The sequence below is a fragment of the Stenella coeruleoalba genome (assembly GCF_951394435.1).
Source record: "Stenella coeruleoalba genome assembly, chromosome: 17".
NCBI lineage: Eukaryota > Metazoa > Chordata > Mammalia > Artiodactyla > Delphinidae > Stenella > Stenella coeruleoalba.
Window position 1 is genome coordinate 37,717,765 of NC_137163.1, and position 19,945 is coordinate 37,737,709.

The following is a 19,945-nucleotide window of genomic DNA, read 5'->3' on the forward strand; positions in this document are numbered from 1 at the left end:
CACCCTCCCCACAGTGGCTACTAGAACTGCCAGTTTTTTGTTTCTCTCCAAAGAGCCAAGCAACTTCACAGCACATTTTAAAGCGAGTACGATTAGCAAAACTGTAGTTGAAGAAAAGCTTTCAGAACATATCTGAAGCTTAAAGGAGAGTATGAGTTAGTTCCACAACGGGCAGACGATTTAGCAAAGAAGTTCTTTGACAAATCATCAGGTTTTCTTGGCATTCTATTCCCTCTATATTCTTATCTTTGGAAAAGGCAGACCAAAGATCATGTACTGAAATGAGATAAAATAACCTAAGAATGTGTTTTGAAAAGTTAAGCACCAGACAAAGGCAATGTGTTTACTGCTGTTATCATAATGCGGTTGTTTTTTAAGGTTTGGAGGAAAAAAAACTCAAAAAACCAACACATAAATTTGGGATTCATGGGTGAAGCTTTAATGAAGGAAGGGGTGGGGTACAGAGGGTAAGAGAGAAAAATGGCTAGGTGAGGCAGGGCAGTGAACCCAGTTAGGAAATACAAGCCAGATTTAGGGATCCTTTAGGGCTAGTTACAGAGTTTGGGTTTTATTCTAAGTGCAACAAGAAGCCAATGGAGAATATTAAGGAAGGAAAGAATGTGATCTGTTTGGGGTTCAAATGAGTAAGTTATGTAAAACACCTAGAAGGGTAGCTGGCATGTAACAGTGACTCAAATTAGTTGCCTTACCTCTTCAAATCTCAACAAGAACCATATAAAAGCTCTCGGCTGGCATCAGAAAGTTACCTGGTCCCAGATCTCCCGAGACAGTGCTACGCAGCTGCTTTCCTGTCCTTCCAGTTCCAGTGGGCCTGTCAAGTCTTGGTCAACTTGTTATTACCCCCTTGCCTGCTTTACTTATCGTAACACTTCCCCTAGCTGCCTCCTAGAGTAGGTACTTTGTTAAGTGCTTAGGAAAGAGCCTCCCAGGATTCACAATAGGTTAAATAAATCATGCACCCAAGTAACACAAAGCATGAAGCCATAAACACAGCAAGACTTCACAGAAAGAATAATGGAGAGTCAGAGAGAGATACTACTGAAGCCTGAGGCTGAGACCAGAGTTCGCAGGGAGGTGCAGTGGACCTGGGAGCACTTGGACAGGGACTGGACAGATGAGAAGGTTTGGGAACCCAAGAGGTGTAGAAAAGAACAATTTCGGGATTCCCTGGCGGTCCAGTGGTTAGGACTTGGCGCTTTCACTGCTGGGGCCTGGGTTCAGTCCCCGGTTGGGAAACTAAGATCCTGCAAGCCACAGGGCGTGCCCCCCGCCCCCAAAACAAACAAACAAATAAGAGAGAAGAACAATTTCAAGTATGAGTAAAGCCACTGGGACAGGGGCCTGCGCTGAAAACAGCAAGCAGTTCGATTTGGTTAAAGCACAGTAGACAAAAGGGAAGTGCTCGGGGATGAGACCAGAAATGCAGGCTAGGGCCAGATGGCAGCGAGTCCTCAAAACCAGGCGAGGAATTTGAGCCTTTATCCAAAACGTTAATGAAGGTTTTTGAGGAAGGATACGAAGTGATCAGAGCTCTCGTTAGGAAGATCAAGCTAGAAAAGGCTGGGAGGCTAAAACGGAGGCAGGAAAGCATTCTAAAAAGTACTGCAATAGTCTGGCTGAGCAGTAATGAGGGTCTGATCCACTTCATCTCTAAATCTCATGACAACCCTGTCAGATTGTCATCTTAGGCATTAGTTTGAGAGGTTACTTAGGTCCTACGTGTGGAAGAGTCAAGGTGTGAATCTCAAGGCCTTTCCGCGTAGAGGTGGAATTATCAGACACACAGGAAGTGACGAGCTGCAAGGATAAAAAATGAAGCAAAGGAGACTGAAATTTCGAGCCTGGGTGACAAAATCTTGTCATTATCAGCAATAAGGACTATGACAAGGTTGATTTTAGGTAGGAAAAGTACTCGCAGGCTGTCCGAATAATCATGTGTTGGCTTGTCCGTCTGGCCTCTCAGCCTCCTTTTTTTATTCAGCCTTTGGTGCTCAGGCCTGCCCTCCATGTGTGTTTGCCTACCCCAGTAGGCAGATTTTTAAAATGTATTATAAAGATTCCCCCCCCCCGCCCCAAATTCAATGAGGTCCTTCTGATTCACCTTGCAGGCCACAGTGCCATCCTTCTGGCATGTCTCCCTCATGGGTGATAGATTAAATCAAGAAACCACCACCACTACACGTTCTGTCTCATATTACTGAAGACGTTTCGCCTGCCCTATGTGGTGCGATTACTGTTACGCCGCTCTACAGACGAGGACTCTCAGACTTTGGGGAAACCCACACAAGGTCATGACATTTTCAGCTGACACTCAGTCATGGGTCCTTTGATTACAAATGCCACACATGCTCCTTCCAGTAACCCAGGTTCCGCCCCAAAAGCCACCGCACCCGGCTCACAGGCCCTGGCTCACAAGCCCTGGCGACTCTGCTCACCAGTCCCCTGGCAGCAGGCTCAGAATTCTTTCCAAGGGAGTGTTCCAGACAGCCCAGCCACTCTCAAGGCGACAGGAAGCTGGCAAGCAGAGTGAAACCGACTTGCGACCCCAGCAGAAGCATCCTCAATTTCCCTGAATGGACTTGGTCAGGTTCTGATCTTCACTCTCTGAGACACCACTGTATGTATTCTCTCAGAATGATGAGAAAGATGTCTGGACAGTGAACAGAAGGCAAAGGATGGTCCTCTAGCACAGGCCAGAAAGAAGGCTGTTCAAAGAGCCACTAGGAGACTTGGTGGGGGGGGAGGGGTGGACAGGGAGAACAACTGTGTTCCCTTTTATGCCCTAAAGAACATTCTGCATCTCTGAATATGAAGAGACAGGCCTAGCCCAGAGCCTAATTTAGAATGGGCTATGGGGACCTAATCTCTGTGCATAAGGAAGGATCAAGCACTAGGGGGTTAGAAGGCCAGCGTCCACAAAAGAGGAGAAAATATAAACTGCAAAATGGCTAAATTAATTTTTTAGGGCAACAAACATGATGCTCTTTGTGTTCTGATATGCTCTGTTCATTAGGTCTATTAGTCCCTATTTGTAACCATCCTACTCCAACAACTTGGATAATCATTAAAAATATGCTTTGGAAGACTGTTTAAAACATTCCCTGTTTAGCTTCAATACATAAAAGAATACTTTATTCCTACAGCTATTCACCAAAGACAAAATTGAAACTCATAAAACAGAATGTCTTTTCTAATGAAAGTGAAGAGGCCGTAACAGACTTAACCATTAGAATATAAATTTTGCATTCTACTCAGGAACAGTGTTGCTATATTGTACTTTAGAGTTAATTTTTTCTTACGAAATAGCAATACATTTAATACACCCCAAAACAACTTTTGAAATTAAGACAAAAAACATACACTTTTAGTTTGCACACATGGCTTGCAGTTTAGAACAAAAAGCAGCTAAAGTATAACTTGATAGCTAAGTTTTTAAAAAATCTTGTCAAAGTAAAATAAAATGCAATGATATAATCTAAGTACTCTTAGACGAATGTTTTGTAATCATAATGCTGAATTGTTAATGATTTCTCCTTTCCACACATAAAGTGTATGCCATAAATATTCATTACTATGAATCTAGGTAATGGAACATTCTTGAAGGTGACATTAATGTCTGATATTGTTACTTTTAGCTAAAAGAAAACAGTATTAGATTACTTCAAAAGTAAACAGCCTCTGAAGATCATTGTTCTTAAGCTATTCTCAAAGTAAACTAATGAAAAGATTTATCTAGTGAATTAACTGTCGCTAATGTAAATACAAAAATATCTTTAAGATTCTATTCCTGTTTGCATACTTCCTTTAGAACAAATATTAAAATTACCTGAGAGGGACTTCCCTGATGGCACAGTGGTTAAGAATCTGCCTGCCAATGCAGGGGACACGGGTTCGAGCCCGCGTCCAGGAAGATCCCACATGCTGTGGAGCAACTAAGCCCGTGCGTCACAACTACTGAGCCTGCGCTCTAGAGCCTGCGAGTTGCAACTACTGAGCCTGTGTGCTACAAATGCTGAAGCCCACACACCTAGAGCCCGTGCTCCACAACAAGAGAAGCCACCACAATGAGAAGCCTGTGCACCGCAATGAAGAGTAGCCCCCACTCGCTGCAACTAGAGAAAGCCCACATGCAGCAACGAAGACCCAACACAGCCAAAAGTAGATAAATAAATATTAAAAAAAAAATAAAAGATTATCTGAGAAACTTTCATTTAGTTTCTAAACAGCTGGTAGGGGGAAAAAACTAGGCAAAGAAATATTCTCAGGTAAATAACGAAAGAATCAAAGAAAGCACCTTTTGAAATTTTACTAAATTTTTTAAACATTTTCACAAAAGCTCTCTGGTGTTTCTGTTATTAATTTAAAGTTTGTTCCTCAAGACAAGGATGTTCACTCTTGCCACTTTTATCCAACATAGTTTTGTAAGTCCTAGCTACGGCAATCAGAGAAGAAAAAGAACTAAAAGGATTCCAAACTGGAAAAGAAGTTAAACTGTCACTGTTGGCAGATGATATAATACTATACATAGAAAACCCTAAAGATGCCACCAGAAAACTACTAGAGCTCATCAATGAATTTGGTAAAGTTGCAGGTTACAAAATACATACACAGAAATCTGCTGCATTTCTACACACTAACAACGAAAGATCATACAGAGAAATTCAAGAAACAATCCCATTTACCACTGCATCAAAAAGAAAATACCTAGGAATAAACCTACCTAAGAAGACAAAAGACCTGTACTCTGAAAACTATAAGATGCTGTTTAAAGAAACTGAAGACAACACAATCAGATGGGAAGATATACCATGCTCCTGAACTGGAAGAATCTATACTGTCAAAATGACTATACTACCCAAGGCAATCTACAGATCTGTAGATTCAATGCAATCCCTATCAAATTACCAATGGCATTTTTCACAGAACTACAATAAAAAATCTTAAAATTTGTATGGAGACACAAAAGACCCCAAATAGCCAAAGTAATCTACAGAAAGAAAAATGGAGCTGGAGGAATCAGGCTGCCTGACTTCAGACTATACTACAAAGCTATAGTCATCAAAACAGTATGGTACTGGCACAAAAACAGAAATAGATCAATGGAACAGGATAGAATGCCCAGATATAAACACACACCTACGGTCAATTAATCTACAACAAAGGAGGCAAGACTGTACAATGGGGGAAAGACAGTCTCTTCAATAAATGGTCCTGGGAAAACTGGGCAACTACATGTAAAAAAATAAAATTAGAACATTCTTTAACACCATACACAAAAATAAGCTCAAACTGTATTAAAGACCTAAATGTGAGACCGGACACTATAAAATTCTTACAGGAAAATATAGGCAGAACACTCTCTGACAAAAATCACAGCAATTATCTTTTTCAATCCGTCTCCCAGAGTAATGGAAATAAAAACAAACAAATGGGACCTAATTAAACTCAAAAGCTTTTGCACAGCAAAGGAAACCATAAACAAAACAAAAAGACAACCCACAGATTGAGAGAAAATATTTGCAAATGATGTGACCAACAAGGGATTAGTCTCCAAAATTTCCAAACACCTCAAGTGGCTTAATATCATCAAAACAAACAACCCAATCAAAACATGGGCAGAAGATCTAAACAGACATTTCTCCAAAGAAGACATACAGATGGCCAAAAAGCACATGAAAAGATGTTCAACATCACTAATTATTAGAGAAATGCAAATCAAAACTACAAGATATCACCTCACACCAGTCAAAATGGCTATCATAAAAATATCCATAAACAGGGACTTCCCTGGTGGCACAGCGGTTAAGAATCCACCTGCCAATGCAGGTGACATGGGTTCGATCCCTGGTCCAGGTAGATCCCACATGCCACGGAGCAACTAAGCCTGTGCACTACAACTACTTAGCCCGTGAGCCACAATTACTGAGCCTGCATGCCACAACTACTGAAGCCTGTGCGCCTAGAGCCCGTGCTCCACAACAAGAGAAGCCACCACAATGAGAAGCCCATGCACCACAGGGAAGAGTAGCCCCTGCTTGCAGCAACCAGAAAAAGCCCGCAGGCAGCAATTAAGACCCAAAGCAGCCAAAAATAAATAAATTTTAAAAAATAAAATAAAATTTTAAATTAAAAAAAAAATCCATAAACAATAAATGCTGGAGCGGCTGTGGAGAAAAGGCACAGCTCCTACCCCTCCTCCACTGTTGGTGGGAATGTAAATTGGTACAGCCACTATGGAGAACAGTATGGAGGTTCCTTAAAAAACTAAAAATAGAGCTACCATATGATCCTGCAAGCCCACTCCTGGGCATATATCCAGATAAAAACATGGTCCAAAAGGATACATGCACCCCAATGTTCACTGCAGCACTGTTTACAATAGCCAAGACATGGAAGCAACCTAAATGTCCATCAACAGAGGAATGGATAAAGAAGATATGGTACATATATACAATGGAATATTACCCAGCCATTAAAAAGAATGAAATAATGCCATTTGCAGCATCATTCATGAACCTAGAGATTGTCATACTGAGTGAAGTAGTCAGACAGAGAAAGAGAAGTATATCACTTGTATGTGGAACCTAAAAAGAAATGATACATATGAACTTATTTACAAAACAGAAACAGACTCACAGACTTAGAGAACCAACTTATGGTTACCAGGGGGAAGGGTGAGGGGAAGGGATATTTACGGAGTTTGGGACTGACATGTACACATTGCTATATTTAAAATGGATAACCAACAAGGACTTACTGTATAGCACAGGGAACTCTGCTCAGTATTATATGTAACAACCTAAATGGGAAAAGAATTTGAAAAAGAATAGATACATGTATATGTATAACTGAATCACACTGCTGTACACCTGAGACTATCACAACATTGTTAATCAACTGTACTCCAAGGTAAAATAAGAAAAAATTTTTTTAATTGTTTGTTCCTTGTAACTATACTTTGACTTATCACCAAGCCTTCAGTTACTTGTTTTGTTCAATACCTTTTGAAGGAATAAAAATAGCCAGTGTTTTAACTACATAGGCAAGATTCTAGGAAAAGGAAATTAGCATCCGAAATGTGTGAGTCCACAAACCACTGCTACCAAAAGCGTGGTAGACCTGCAGCTTCAGCATCATCCCCAGTGTGTTACTAATGCAGACCCACAAGACCAACTTCAGACCTAATGAATCAAAAGTAAATGTTGGGCTTCCCTGGTGGCGCAGTGGTTGAGACTCCGCCTGCCGATGCAGGAGACACGGGTTCGTGCCCCAGTCTGGGAAGATCCCACATGCCGCGGAGTGGCTGGGCCCGTGAGCCATGCTGAGCCTGCGCGTCCAGAGCCTGTGCTGCACAACGGGAGAGGCCACAACAGTGAGAGGCCGCGTAACGCAAAAAAAAAAAAAAAAAAGTAAATGTCAGCAAGACTGACAACTGACCTCTCAGCAGCAAAGCAGAAGTCAAGAGACGTGGAAGGAGCTTCAATGTGTTGAGACAATAACTCTCAACCAAGGATTGAAATATCTTTCAAAACCTCGAGTCAAATAAAGATATTTTCAGGACTTCCCTGGTGGCACAGTGGTTAAGAATCCGCCTGCCAATGCAGGGGATGTGGGTTCAAGCCCTGGTCCAGGATGATCCCACATGCCGCGGAACAACTAAGCCCATGCGCCACAACTACTGAACCTGCGCTCTAGAGCCCGGGAGCCACAACTACTGAAGCCCTCGAGCCACAACTACAGAAGCCCGCACGCCTAGAGCCCGTGCTCTGCGACAAGAGAAGCCACCGCAATGAGAAGCCCACGCACCGCAACGAAGAGTAGCCCCTGCTCGCCGCAACTAGAGCAAAGCCCGCGTGCAGCAATGAAGACCCAACGTAGCCAAAAATAAATAAATAAAATCTATGTTTTTAAAAAATAAATAAAAATAAAGATATTTTCAAAGAACAACTGTCAGAGTTTGCCACCAACAGATTTCACTAAAGGAAAATGTTTAATATGTACGTCCGACAGAAGGACAGTGATCCTAGACAGCAGGTCTGAGGTGCAAAAGAAAATGATGGATCACGTACTTTCCACATTTAGGGTATTAAAATATCCATTTTTAAAATAAAAATTAGAGTGACTGCAAATAAAGAGAGAAGATGATGGACAGAGGTGTAAATATGTGGGTAACTCTAAGCAAACATTGATTGTACAGATCAGTGTCTTGGGTGAGTTTTTAAAAAAAGACACTAACATACAAGAAATGACCAGAGTTAAAGGACTTGTTCAAAAGAAAGGCAAAGATATTATTAAGTCTAGACTCTGATAAGTACATATGTTAAAATTTCTTGAGCGAACCACTGAAATAATAGAAATAAAAAATAGCAGATAGGCAAAAAAAATGGGTAAGAAAAAATTCAGGTAATATGAAAGATGGCAACAACAGACAGAAAAACAGAAACAAGGAGTAATATAAGTCCTAATATATTAACCACTGTTAACGTAAATGGGCTAATTTCTCCAGTTAAAGACAAAGATTGCAAGGCTCCCCAACACGGCCACTCATCCCCAAACTCTCTCACATGTCTTACATTCTCCTTCACAGCACCTATCACAATTACGTTCCAATATTTATTTGTGATTACTAATTAATATATATTAATTACTGGTAATTTCTTCTTACTAGACCATAGATTCCACGTTGGCAAGGATTGAGTCTATTTTGAATCACCATTGCATTGCCAGCACCTCACACATTTCCTAACACCCAGGAAGTTCTCAAATCTGTTAAAGGAGGAGGAAAGAAGGAAGGAGGGAAGAAGGAAACTGGATACACAATGCCATTCCTTCTAGGCATAAATATTCTACAATGATTTTCCTTTGAGATGGGAAGTCCTTATCCATAAGCACAGTTACAGTTTTCTGATCCATAAGCTAGCTGCATTTGATTTCTTACATAGATGACTATGTGTTTTCATACTGAAAATGCTATCCATGTACCCTCATTTTATCTTTAAAATAATTTTTAACAATCAATTAAAAACTCCATTAAGCAGCACACCTTGGGAGAAATGCATTTGTGTTTGAATACTACTTAGTTTTATCCATATTTGCAACTATTTTATGACTTGCTTAAATTGTTTTGTGATACTTTTTAATATTTGCAATTGTTTATTGTTAGAATTTTTAACTCCAATTTAGAGAGGAAAACTGAAGTACTGAGAGCCAACAAGTACTGTTTTGTAGACTGGAATTAAAGCCTCCTATAATTACTACTGGGTGCCCACTGGGCAAACAGGATCTCAGCAATAAGGCTGCCGTTAGGTGTCACGTCAGATTAGTAGATGCCCCTGGAATCCCTGGAATCCGTTCTCCCCTTCTTTCACAGTAATAGGCTTATCTGGATATATCAATGCCCAGCTAAAGATAGTATCTCCTAGCTTCCCTTGCAGCTAGGTCGTATGTCTTGTTTCTGGCTACTGGGATACGAGTGACAGCAATGCATACAATTTCCACGTCACATCCTTAAAAAAAATGAAGCTGCTTGTCCTCCAGGTGACTGTTCTCCTTTCTAGCAGGCCAGAACACAAACATGGTGCTGATGAGATGTCTCCAACCAGGCAGACAAGGATAATGGAAGCAGCCTCCTACATCCAGAGGAGTCAGCACATTTAGGATGGCACAACTGCCCCACCAGCCTGGGTCGTCTCTGGATGGCCTCACGGAACAAAGCTTGCCAATCCTCCCTAACTGTTAACACAAGCGAGAAGTAAACTGCATTTTTGCACCTCTGTTCACAACACTTTATCTATACCATAGCAAATACAGAGGTTAAATATTAACACAAGAGAAAAAACCAGATTATCAGAGAATCCAATGCCACCTTAAAAGGGGGGGAAGGGGGGGGGCTTCCCTGGTGGCGCAGTGGTTGAGAGTCCGCCTGCCGATGCAGGGGACACGGGTTCGTGCCCCACCAGTCCAGGAAGATCCCACATGCCGCGGAGTGGCTGGGTCCGTGAGCCACGGCCGCTGAGCCTGCGCATCTGGAGCCTGTGCTCCACAACGGGAGAGGCCACAACAGTGAGAGGCCCACGTACTGCAAAAAAAAAAAAGGGGGGGGGGAAGGGGGACACTTATGGCTAGATCAAAATTCAGACAACAAAAAGTACTATCAAAGAAGCAAACCCCTCTTGCAGCACAGCTGGAAGAAGACACTGTCGCGGCCTGGAGACTTGCTCCTTTTAGTACTGAATGCTATCTCTTTTCTGAAGCTGGCCTCACCAGGCTGTCTTTAAGAAAAGCTATTAAGTACTCAAATCACTGACAATCATAATTTAGTGTCCTCTACAGGAAAAGAATACATAGGCCTCAGGATAGGAGTATTCATTTCCATGAGGATTATATTTCCCCATCAAATATTAATAAATTGGCATTCTGGTTTCATGTGTCAGTCTACTATAAGTTTAGTCAGTGTGAATCAGCCATTCAACTTTAGGGCATTGACAAGATCCAATCTCTGGTCCAGCAAGGTTGAGGAAAGGCCAAACTCTGATGCGTCCCATCTGGCCTTACCCAGGTAACCCCCCACTAAGTGATTCTTTTCTTTCAACCAATAACACCTCCACTTCGGCAGCCCCAAGCCCTCTACTGTTAGTCAACAAAGATGTCAGCACCTACCTGTACCAAGCGTTATTGCTTCACCATGGAACCAACTAGCTATGTAATTTTAGCAGCTCAAAGGTTAATAAAAACACTCAAGCTTATTTTTAATAATAATTTGAAATTGTATTTCCTCAAGCAATTTTTGGCCCCTACATATGTCCCTGAGAAATAATTTTCCCTTGGAAGCTGCAGCTGCAAAAAGGCAACTCTAAACCTTTAAAAGTTTGTTAGACTGGGAATTCCCTAGTGGTCCAACGGTTAGGACTCTGCACTTCCACTGCAGGGGGCACAGGTTCAAATCCCTGGTGGTGGGGGGCGGTGGGGGGGGGAGTTTGTTAGGACCAAATGAAGAAGTGTGATCTCTGCTTAATTTTTATTTTGCTTCAGGTAAAAAACCAGTTTACAGCTGTTTAAGAACTCTCATCAAGGCTCCAGAAAGCTCTATTATAAGAGCCAAGGGAGCTGGGAGGAAGTGGAGAAAGCACCCATTATTTCCACTAGCATCCCTTTATGAACAACAGTATATCTGCCACAACGGGGGTGCAGTGGGAAGGGAAAAATGAGTCCTCTTCCTTCATGACAAAGATTCAACAGAAGTTGACAAAACAAATAGATCACACATTTAGTTAATATACACATCACGGTGCAAAACTCACGTTAACCACTTTAACACTTGATGCTTTGTTAGTTCATTAGACGTATCTAAAGTGGGACCCAGAGAGATTGATATTAATAAACACTATGATGGCAATCTTTATTTCTTGGTCTTTAAAATGTTCTGATGAGGGAATTCCCTGGCAGTCCAGTGGTTAGGCCTCGGCACTCTCACTGCCGAGGGCCTGGGTTCGATGTCTGGTTGAGTAACTAAGATCTCCCAAGCCACGCGGCATGGCCAAAAAACAAAGTAAACGGTTCGGATGAATATCTGTTAACACGAGATAAAAGTTTAAAAAGGCGTTAAATACCACTGAAATCTTCACCAGACAATATTTCATAGAACTTCCCTTGATCCTTTACATTTGGGGGTAGGGAGGCCTATACTTTTAAAAAGGGGTTCATGAGACATCTCTCAAAAATCCAGTATCCCTCTCTGTCCAAATCTGTTCGATTCCTGAATTCAGACGTAGAAAATCTGGATGGCAACGGTATCACTGACTGACTGATCAAAGTTCCCATCCATATTATTTGCATCATTAGCAAATGAGAGACCTATGCTGGGAAGAACTGACATTGCTCCATCTCCTATCTGGAAGGCTGTACCACACCCTGCCTGGTTTCCCAGCCATCTATACAAGAGCCTGCCCTTTCAATCCTCCTTAAAAACTGCTTTCACCCTATCACACCTGTTCATAATTCTTCAGTGCCTCCCCACTGCCTACAGAATAAAATTCATTCTCTTTAGCTTATAATTTCAGTCTTTTACAATCTAATACAGTAGGGAAAACATTAGGTAGTAAGGATTACAGAAATATTATGAATTAGCCCCTATTTTGCCCTGGACTTACAGACCAAGTTCAAGAATCTGACAGCTGGAAAGAAACTATTAATCTTAAAGGAGCATATCACCACCTATCGTGCCTGACCCCAGGGTTGCTTTGAGGGCTCAATAAGAACAAATATGAAGCCCACTGAAAACTATCAATCACTCTACAAATGCAAGATGTCGGTTTTACTATCCAGTATTATTATACAGACAAAAATCAATAGTTATTGCACCAGGACTTACAAAAAGAACCCACCAGGCTTGGGTACACAAGCAAGCTGTGACTTTCAAAGTGAACTAGTTGATTATTTGACAGGCCAGGTCATAAAGCCAATGAGACCAGCTACCCTGAGCTCTTTCATCCTTTATAATCTGATATATGGCCAACTCCCCTATGAATAACGCCTGGCACAAAGAAGCATTCAGTATGTACTTGCTGAATAACTAACCTCCTAAAACACACCTGGATTATAATAAAAAGGATGATATGCACAAAGGGGTACCTATCCCAGGTGTCAATGACAGATTCTTCCAACTACCAGGACCATTTTTTTTTTTTTTTTTTGCTGTACGCAGGCCTCTCACTGTTGTGGTCTCTCCCGTTGCGGAGCACAGGCTCCAGACGCGCAGGTTCAGCAGCCATGGCTCACGGGCCCAGCCGCTACGCGGCATGTGGCATCTTCCCAGACCGGGGCATGAACCCATGTCCCCTGCATCAACAGGCGGACTCCCAACCACTGCGCCACCAGGGAAGCCCCAGGACCACTTTTAAAAACACAATAAGAAAATTACCTGATAAAACGATGAAAGAAACTACAAAGCAAAAAGTATGCTTGAGTGTATAGGGAGAAACTCAGGTCCTGATGGCAAAACACATTCCACAAGAAATGCGGGCTTTAGCATAAAGAGTATAGCAGGGATTTTTTATTGTATTATTCTCCAAACATTCTTTCCTCCTCCTCCCAGTAACAGTCTCTGATGCCTCATCCCTCCACTCTCAAGCTGGTGTTTTAAATTAATCCCATCTCTGGCTCACATCTCTCCTAGTCAATAAATAGTTCAAGGGAAGCATATCCCAGACCTAAATTCATCAGTATAACTCTAGTCACATAACCCTGGCCTATGTGGCTCAGGGGTGGACAGATAACTTACATTTATCAAATCTGAATGAATCTCAGGACCCAGGGCTTAAGTACTGGCTGGCCATTTGTATCCTAAAGGAAGATAACCTGAAAGGGGAAGGGATGGGAAAAAGGGGGAAAGGGGTGTGGTGGAAACCACTGCACTTGTTAATTGTGTAAGCCAATTTAAGTTGACTTGAAACACACAGGTCATGAAATACACACATCTCCCTGATACAAGCCAACATTTTTTACCAGTAAGATAACAAGCTCATATTTGTCCTTGAGAAAAATACCTCTGGAAATTGCATTTGTAATGGACTGAAAAAAAATGGATTATTGATGGCAAGGCTAGAAGCAGGGAGACCAGTTATGATTCTATTATAATAGCCAAGTGAGTGCTAATGAGAGCCTAAACGAGGGAAATGGCAGCAAGAATAAGAACAGGACAGAATAAGGTAATCAGAGGTTGAGCAAAAATCAATAGGACATGGAGACGGAATAAAGGAAGAGATTCAGATGGCAAGGGGAACAGAGGCAGCTAAACTGGGAACTGTAGATAGAAGGTGAAAGAGATGTGGTGCTCTAAGGACAATGGTGCTCCAATGACAAAGGACGACCCTGCCTGAAAAGGTTTCAGCATTACACCCACTACCGGACTCTTAATCTCCCTCACCACGTTGCCATGGTTACGAAATTCCTGAGCCCACCTGGGCAACTTGGGACCAGTCTCAAATAAGGACCCACGTGGGCAACGGGACCTGTCCCAAATAAGGAAAGGTATATGCCCTGTCCCACTCCCACCCTATAGAAGGAAGGTGTATGTGCCTTGACCAATCAGGAAACAAAATTTTCACCTCGGACCATTCCTTTGCTTTCTGGCTATAAAAATTGATCAACAGCACATGTTTGGGCTTGACTCTCCCAGACTGTTAGGAAGTCGGCCTGCTCTTCTGGCAGCGACCCTTCCCTCTAACAAATTCTATGTTCTTTACATTCTGCCTTGTGTCTGGAAATTCTTTTCCAACCCGTGTTTGGACCACGACAAGAGAGACTCGAGTATGTGCAAATCTGGGGAGAAAGTTAATGGATTCAGGCTTAGAATATTAAGTTTTGTTGAAGAAGGAGAGGAAACCTCAGAAGCCTGCATAGCAATCATTCTACTTTAAGTATTTCTTTCATATCACAATCCCTCTGGAAACCGGGACAAGTCAGTCCTCATTCTCTGTGAAGATGGATAGGCACCTTACTTGTCTTTCTAAAAACATTTGTAGCTATTAAAGGTTATGTGATAAATCAACTTTTTTTTAGGTTTAATGATTAAACTGCCTTTTAAAATAAACACAAACCTCTACCTCACATCGTTAACACAAAACTTAGAGATAGACCACAGATGTAAATATAAAAGCTAAAGCCATAAGGCTTCTGAAGAAAATATAAGAGAATATCTTTACAACTTCAGGGTAGGCAAAGATTCTTAGAACACAGAAAGTACTGACCATAAAAGAAAGCAATGACAAGTTGAACTTAATTGAAATTAAAACCTCCAGTTCATCAAAATATACCATTAAGAAAATGAGTGGGCAAGCCACACACTGAGAAAATATTCACAAGGTATATGTTTAACAAAGGACTGGTATCCAAAATATAGAGAGTTCTTACAAATCAGTAGGAAAAAAAAAGACAAAACCCAATTTAAAAAATTGGCAATCAGTAGCACTTCACAAAGGAAGATATATAATTAGCCAAGAAGCAAAGATAAACTGTTCCACCTCATTAGTCATAAGGGAAACTCAAACTAAAGCCACCAGGAGCTACCACTACACGCCCACTGAACTTCATACACTGATGCCGGGAGTGTAAAATGGCAACTTGGAAAACACCTTGGCAGTTTCTTACAGAGTTAAAACACACAACGGGGCTTCCCTGGTGGCGCAGTGGTTGAGGGTCCGCCTGCCGATGCAGGGGACACGGGTTCGTGCCCCGGTCCTGGAGGATCCCACATGCCGCGGAGCAGCTGGGCCCGTGAGCCATGGCCGCTGGGCCTGCGCGTCCGGAGCCTGTGCTCCGCAACGGGAGAGGCCGCAACAGTGAGGCCCGCATACTGCAAAAAACAAAACAAAACAAAACAAAACAAAAACCACACAACAACCAGGAATTCCACTGCTAGGTATTTATTCAAGAGAAATAAAAACAAATGTCCACAAAGTCTTTTTTGCAAGAACGTTCAGAGCAGATTTATCCATAAAAGCCCCAAAATGGAAAAAACCCAAATGTCCATCATCTGGCAAATGAATAAACAGACTGTGGTATATTCATACAACAACACTCAGCAATAAAAAGGTACAATCTATTGATACACTCCAAAACCATGAATGAATCTAAGACATTATGCTAAGTTAGAGAAACCCAATACAAAAGAATACATACAGTAGTATAATTCCATTTATATGAATAGGCAAAACTCACCTATGGGGTCGGGGTGTCTGTGGAGGGGTATACTGGAAGAGGCACAAGGGAACTTTCTGGGGCTTTGGAAATGTTCTCTAAGGGTGTGGGTTACAAAGGTGCATGCATTGGTCATGTCAATGAACTGTACACCTAATATCTGTGATTTTCACCATATGTAAACTATGCCTCAATTTAAAAAAGGAAAACTTAAAAGAAAGCAAAACAAACAGATCTCTAATACAAATACCTGAAATCAATATGCTTTTTTTATTTACTGGACTGAAGGAAACCTTTATAATTCCAAGGCAAAAACAAAACACACACTCAACTTTTAAAAGGTTAAACTGTGGAAACAGCACAGACCGAAACATCACTCAAACCACAAGCCAATCTTAAGTAAATCACCTAAGGTCTCTTAGCCTCAGTTTTCATCTATGAAACGGGAATAAAAAAATCTACCTCACCCAGACATAAAAATTAAGCTTATGCAAAGCACTGCAGAGAGGGGACTTCCTGGCAGTCCAAAGGTTAAGACTCTGTCTGCACTTCCACTGCAGGGGGCGTGGGTTTGATCCCTGGTCGGGGACCCAAGATCCCACATGCGGTGCCACGCGGCCAAAAATTTTAAAAAGTTTTTAAAAATAAAATTTTAAAAAAAGCATTGTAGAGAAAAATGTTGCCTACTATTCCAGTTCTCCAAGGATCAAGCCATTAGCCACTGTAGTCACCCACTGACTGTGGGCCTGAGGGGAATTCAGGATGGAGACAAACAGGAAGCAGTCTGTGCTTCCGATGCCTGCCCCAAGATAGTGAAGATACATATCTAAGGAAAAATTTCAGTGACCCCAGATTCTTGCATCTTCCCATACATAGAAAAGCACTAAAATCATCAACTTGAGACGCCTGTTCTTTGTGATTAATAGTCACCTTTTGATTTCGACTACAGGTTTTTTCACAGGAAAAAATTCATATATCCTGGCTCCTCTCCTCCCTTACCTCTTCAGAACGGTTTCTCAGAGCTGAGAGGCTGTCTTCTGGGTTACCTTACACAGTAAGACACTGAATAAACTCAACTCACAGTTCTTACGTTGTTCGTTTTGGCTTTTTTCAAGTCAAGATATCTAGGGAATTCCCTGGCGGTCCAGTGGTTAGGACTCTGTGCTTTCACTGCCGAGGCTGCAGGTTTGACCCCTGGCCGGGGAACTAAGATCCCACAAGCCGTGGGATGCAGCCAAAAAAAAAAAGAAAAAAAAAAGATATCTAGTATAGTCCCTGGAACACAGGACCTTAGTAAATGATCATGGTAGGAAACAATTAGAAAATGTGTAAAAAAAGATCCACTTTGCCTATCCTTTCTAGTGGACTCTTTTTTGAATACCTATCTATACTCCTACCCTTCTGTTTTCCTGAAAACTCTCCCCCTTTCTGATAAGTAACCCCATCTCAGCCAGATGGCTGGTGGAGTGAGGGGGTAAGGTAAGGAGGAAGAGATGCCTTATTCTTTGGCTCCTTCATCTTAAAAACTGTCATGTTAATCAATGTTTTGGATAACCAAATTATATTCAAAGGTATGAGGGAAACTCACTATTTTTTTTAAAAAAAGTTTAAATTGTTTTGTGAAATGCAAAAGACTTATAAAGATGACCGGCAGGTTTCCCGGATATGAGGTTTACCTAAAGCGGCATTCTTATTCACATTTGCTGGAAAGCTTTCTAATTACCTTTCAAAAGGCCATATATTTCCAAATGCTAAAACGTGCATACCAATAACTACTTTCCCCCAGAAAGCGTGCTCAAGCCATAGGCAGAGTACGTGAGTGCTCTCCTTTTATCACACCAATACTGGTTAGTTGGATTACAGCCAACAGCAGGGCTCAAAGTAGATTTATCTTTCCTGTAGATCATGTAGTCCACTTGCCTAATGCAGCGCCCTAGATTTTACAAATTACATTCACTGATGTACTTGCAAGTCTGCAGATTTAGACATTTTCAAGGAGGACACAAGACATGTGTATAAAATTATCTGTCTTGATCATCAATAAAAGCACTATTTCGAGGCCACCCACTAACCTTCCACTGTAATTTTAAATTTCTGTAAAGATTTCTTTGCTTTTAGCAAAATCAGGGTTGAGCCAATACGCAGATGTTCTATCTGCATTCACACCGCACAGTAAGAACCCACACACACCAAAGATCTGTTTGAAAGCTTTTAAGGCCAAATATTTCTATTGTGTGGCCTGTGATAGGCACAGACTAAAGGAAACTTGAAACTATAAATAGCACAGAGAACGCCATGTGGGGCGGGGGGACGTTCTGCTTAAAATGACACAACAAACGAGTTCACGATTCGGCAAAATGTCCATATATATCAAAAAACTGAATTATGAACTGACCAAAAAACTATGATGACTAAGAAGAATTTATTCCCACCGAAAAGTTCTATATGCCATCTTATTACCACTTTTAAGGTGTTTCCTCATCATGCAGAGATATTCACTGCAAAAAGGCTCGGGTCTAACTCTCCATCATGATGTGACCAAAACCGAAATGCAGTGGAATCCGACTCAGTGCAGTCTTCGGGGGGCCAACAACCAAGCGGGAGCTGGCACAGGGCAAGATTCCCTCACTGCCCCTGATAATCACTGCTCCCCATACAAATAAGATCTTAAAAGCTCCAACCTAAAGACAAACCAGATTTGCCTCCTCCGGTGTCGGCTAAGAAGGTACAGGGATCATCTGTAAAGGGGCAGAAAAGCCAGTGGGTGTAAAATGGCTGCCCCGGGCAGATTGAAACGCAATAAATCACAGGCAAATCCCTTCCTAGAGTAAGAGCTTTACAACAAACGTGTGGGTAAAGAGCCCCCAACCATTTCCACTCGGGATGTGAAGGTGCGCAGGAGACTGGACAGCAAACCCGAGGCCAGATGCGGGCTGGGAGAATAGGCACGCGGGCCCGCAACCCGGGCCGACAACTGCGGGTAGCACGAGGTGCCGGTCACCGCCTCGACGTTTGTCGGGACCCGTCGAAACACAAAGCCCAGCGGGTGCTGCTAAGAAGAAAGGAAAGGAAAGCACGTGCTCCGCAGACGGATCGGAGTTCTCTGACCACCGAGTGCACTTTCACCGGAAACCGCGGACCTCCCCACGGCCGAGCCGGCTCCCAGCTGAGAGCTTTCCGGCGCTCCCTGCCCTGGGCGCCCCCTGCCTTCCCGCACCCCCGAAACGCCCCGAACTCCTGGCCCTGATTGCACCCCTCGCCACAGGTTGGCTGAGCCCGGGGCATCGCTGACCCGCTCGCCCGGAGAATTAAGTTTCTAATAATATAACTTTAGGCGGATTAGTGCTGGCATCACCCAACCCCGAAGCCGCACCGGGAACCAGCTAGAGGTCGTGAAAAGCGAGGCGGGGGCGCGGGCCAGGGTCCCTGCGAGGTGCGGGGCGCCCGCCCTCCTCCCTGGCAGGTGCGCCCCGGGGCTCGCCAAGGCCCGCCGCGCTCACCAGGTACCAGACGCCGAGCAGGATGGTGCCGGTGCGGACATGGCAGCACAGGCAGCAGCTGTTGGAGTAGAACCGCGTCCAGGGGGCCACCATCTTCATCGCTCGGGCCGCCGGCTCAGTGGCGCGAGCGCGCGCCCAACTTTGCAGGAGCTTCAGCCGCGTTGGTCCGGGCCCGCCGCGCGTCTACTGCCGGCTCCTCGGCCGCTCCCGCTCGCGCTCCCAGCCCCGCTCGCCGCCCGCCGGCCCTTGCTCCGCGCCTCGCCCGATAGCTCGGAGCGGCTGCCTCGGCCGGACCCAGCGCTCGGAAGGCTGCGGGAGAAGGAGGAGGAGCAGGAGGGGGCGGAGCGGCTCGCGGACCACGTGACGGGCGCCCGGGCCCCGTGATGTCACCGCGGGCTCCGGCCAGCTGCTGGCGCCGCCGGCCCATTGTAAATAGATAAATCATCTTGCACTCTCGGCCGGTCGCGTAGTCGGCCCCCAGTGGAGTTCCTCTTTCATTTGGTCGTTTGTGTAACTCTGTCATGGATTCGAGATTCTTTTACAGTCTAGTTGGTTGTGGGGTTGTTTTCTCCTTCCACTTGTATCTTGCAGATAATCTGTAGGTGCCATCACTGTTATCTTGTAGACTGGATGGAGGGGGGAGAAACGATAGGGGTGATTCCAGCCAACTGCAGTGCTTTGAAACACTGCTGAAGCTGCCGAGAGCAATTTGTCTCCGCTTCCCAGCT

At 43.3% G+C, this 19,945-nt stretch overlaps 1 protein-coding gene across 2 annotated transcripts in view; it reads right to left on the minus strand.

Annotated features, from left to right (window-relative positions):
- Positions 1-19,540, minus strand: part of LAPTM4B (lysosomal protein transmembrane 4 beta) — a 69,131-nt gene extending 49,591 nt beyond the window's left edge. For both annotated transcript variants that reach the window (XM_079901769.1, XM_079901770.1), the window contains exon 1: positions 19,218-19,540. In XM_079901769.1, coding sequence (XP_079757895.1) covers positions 19,218-19,316 — 99 coding nt within the window. In that variant the 5' untranslated portion in view covers positions 19,317-19,540. The remainder of the gene's footprint in view (positions 1-19,217) is intronic.
- Between the last annotated feature and the right edge of the window lie 405 nt (positions 19,541-19,945).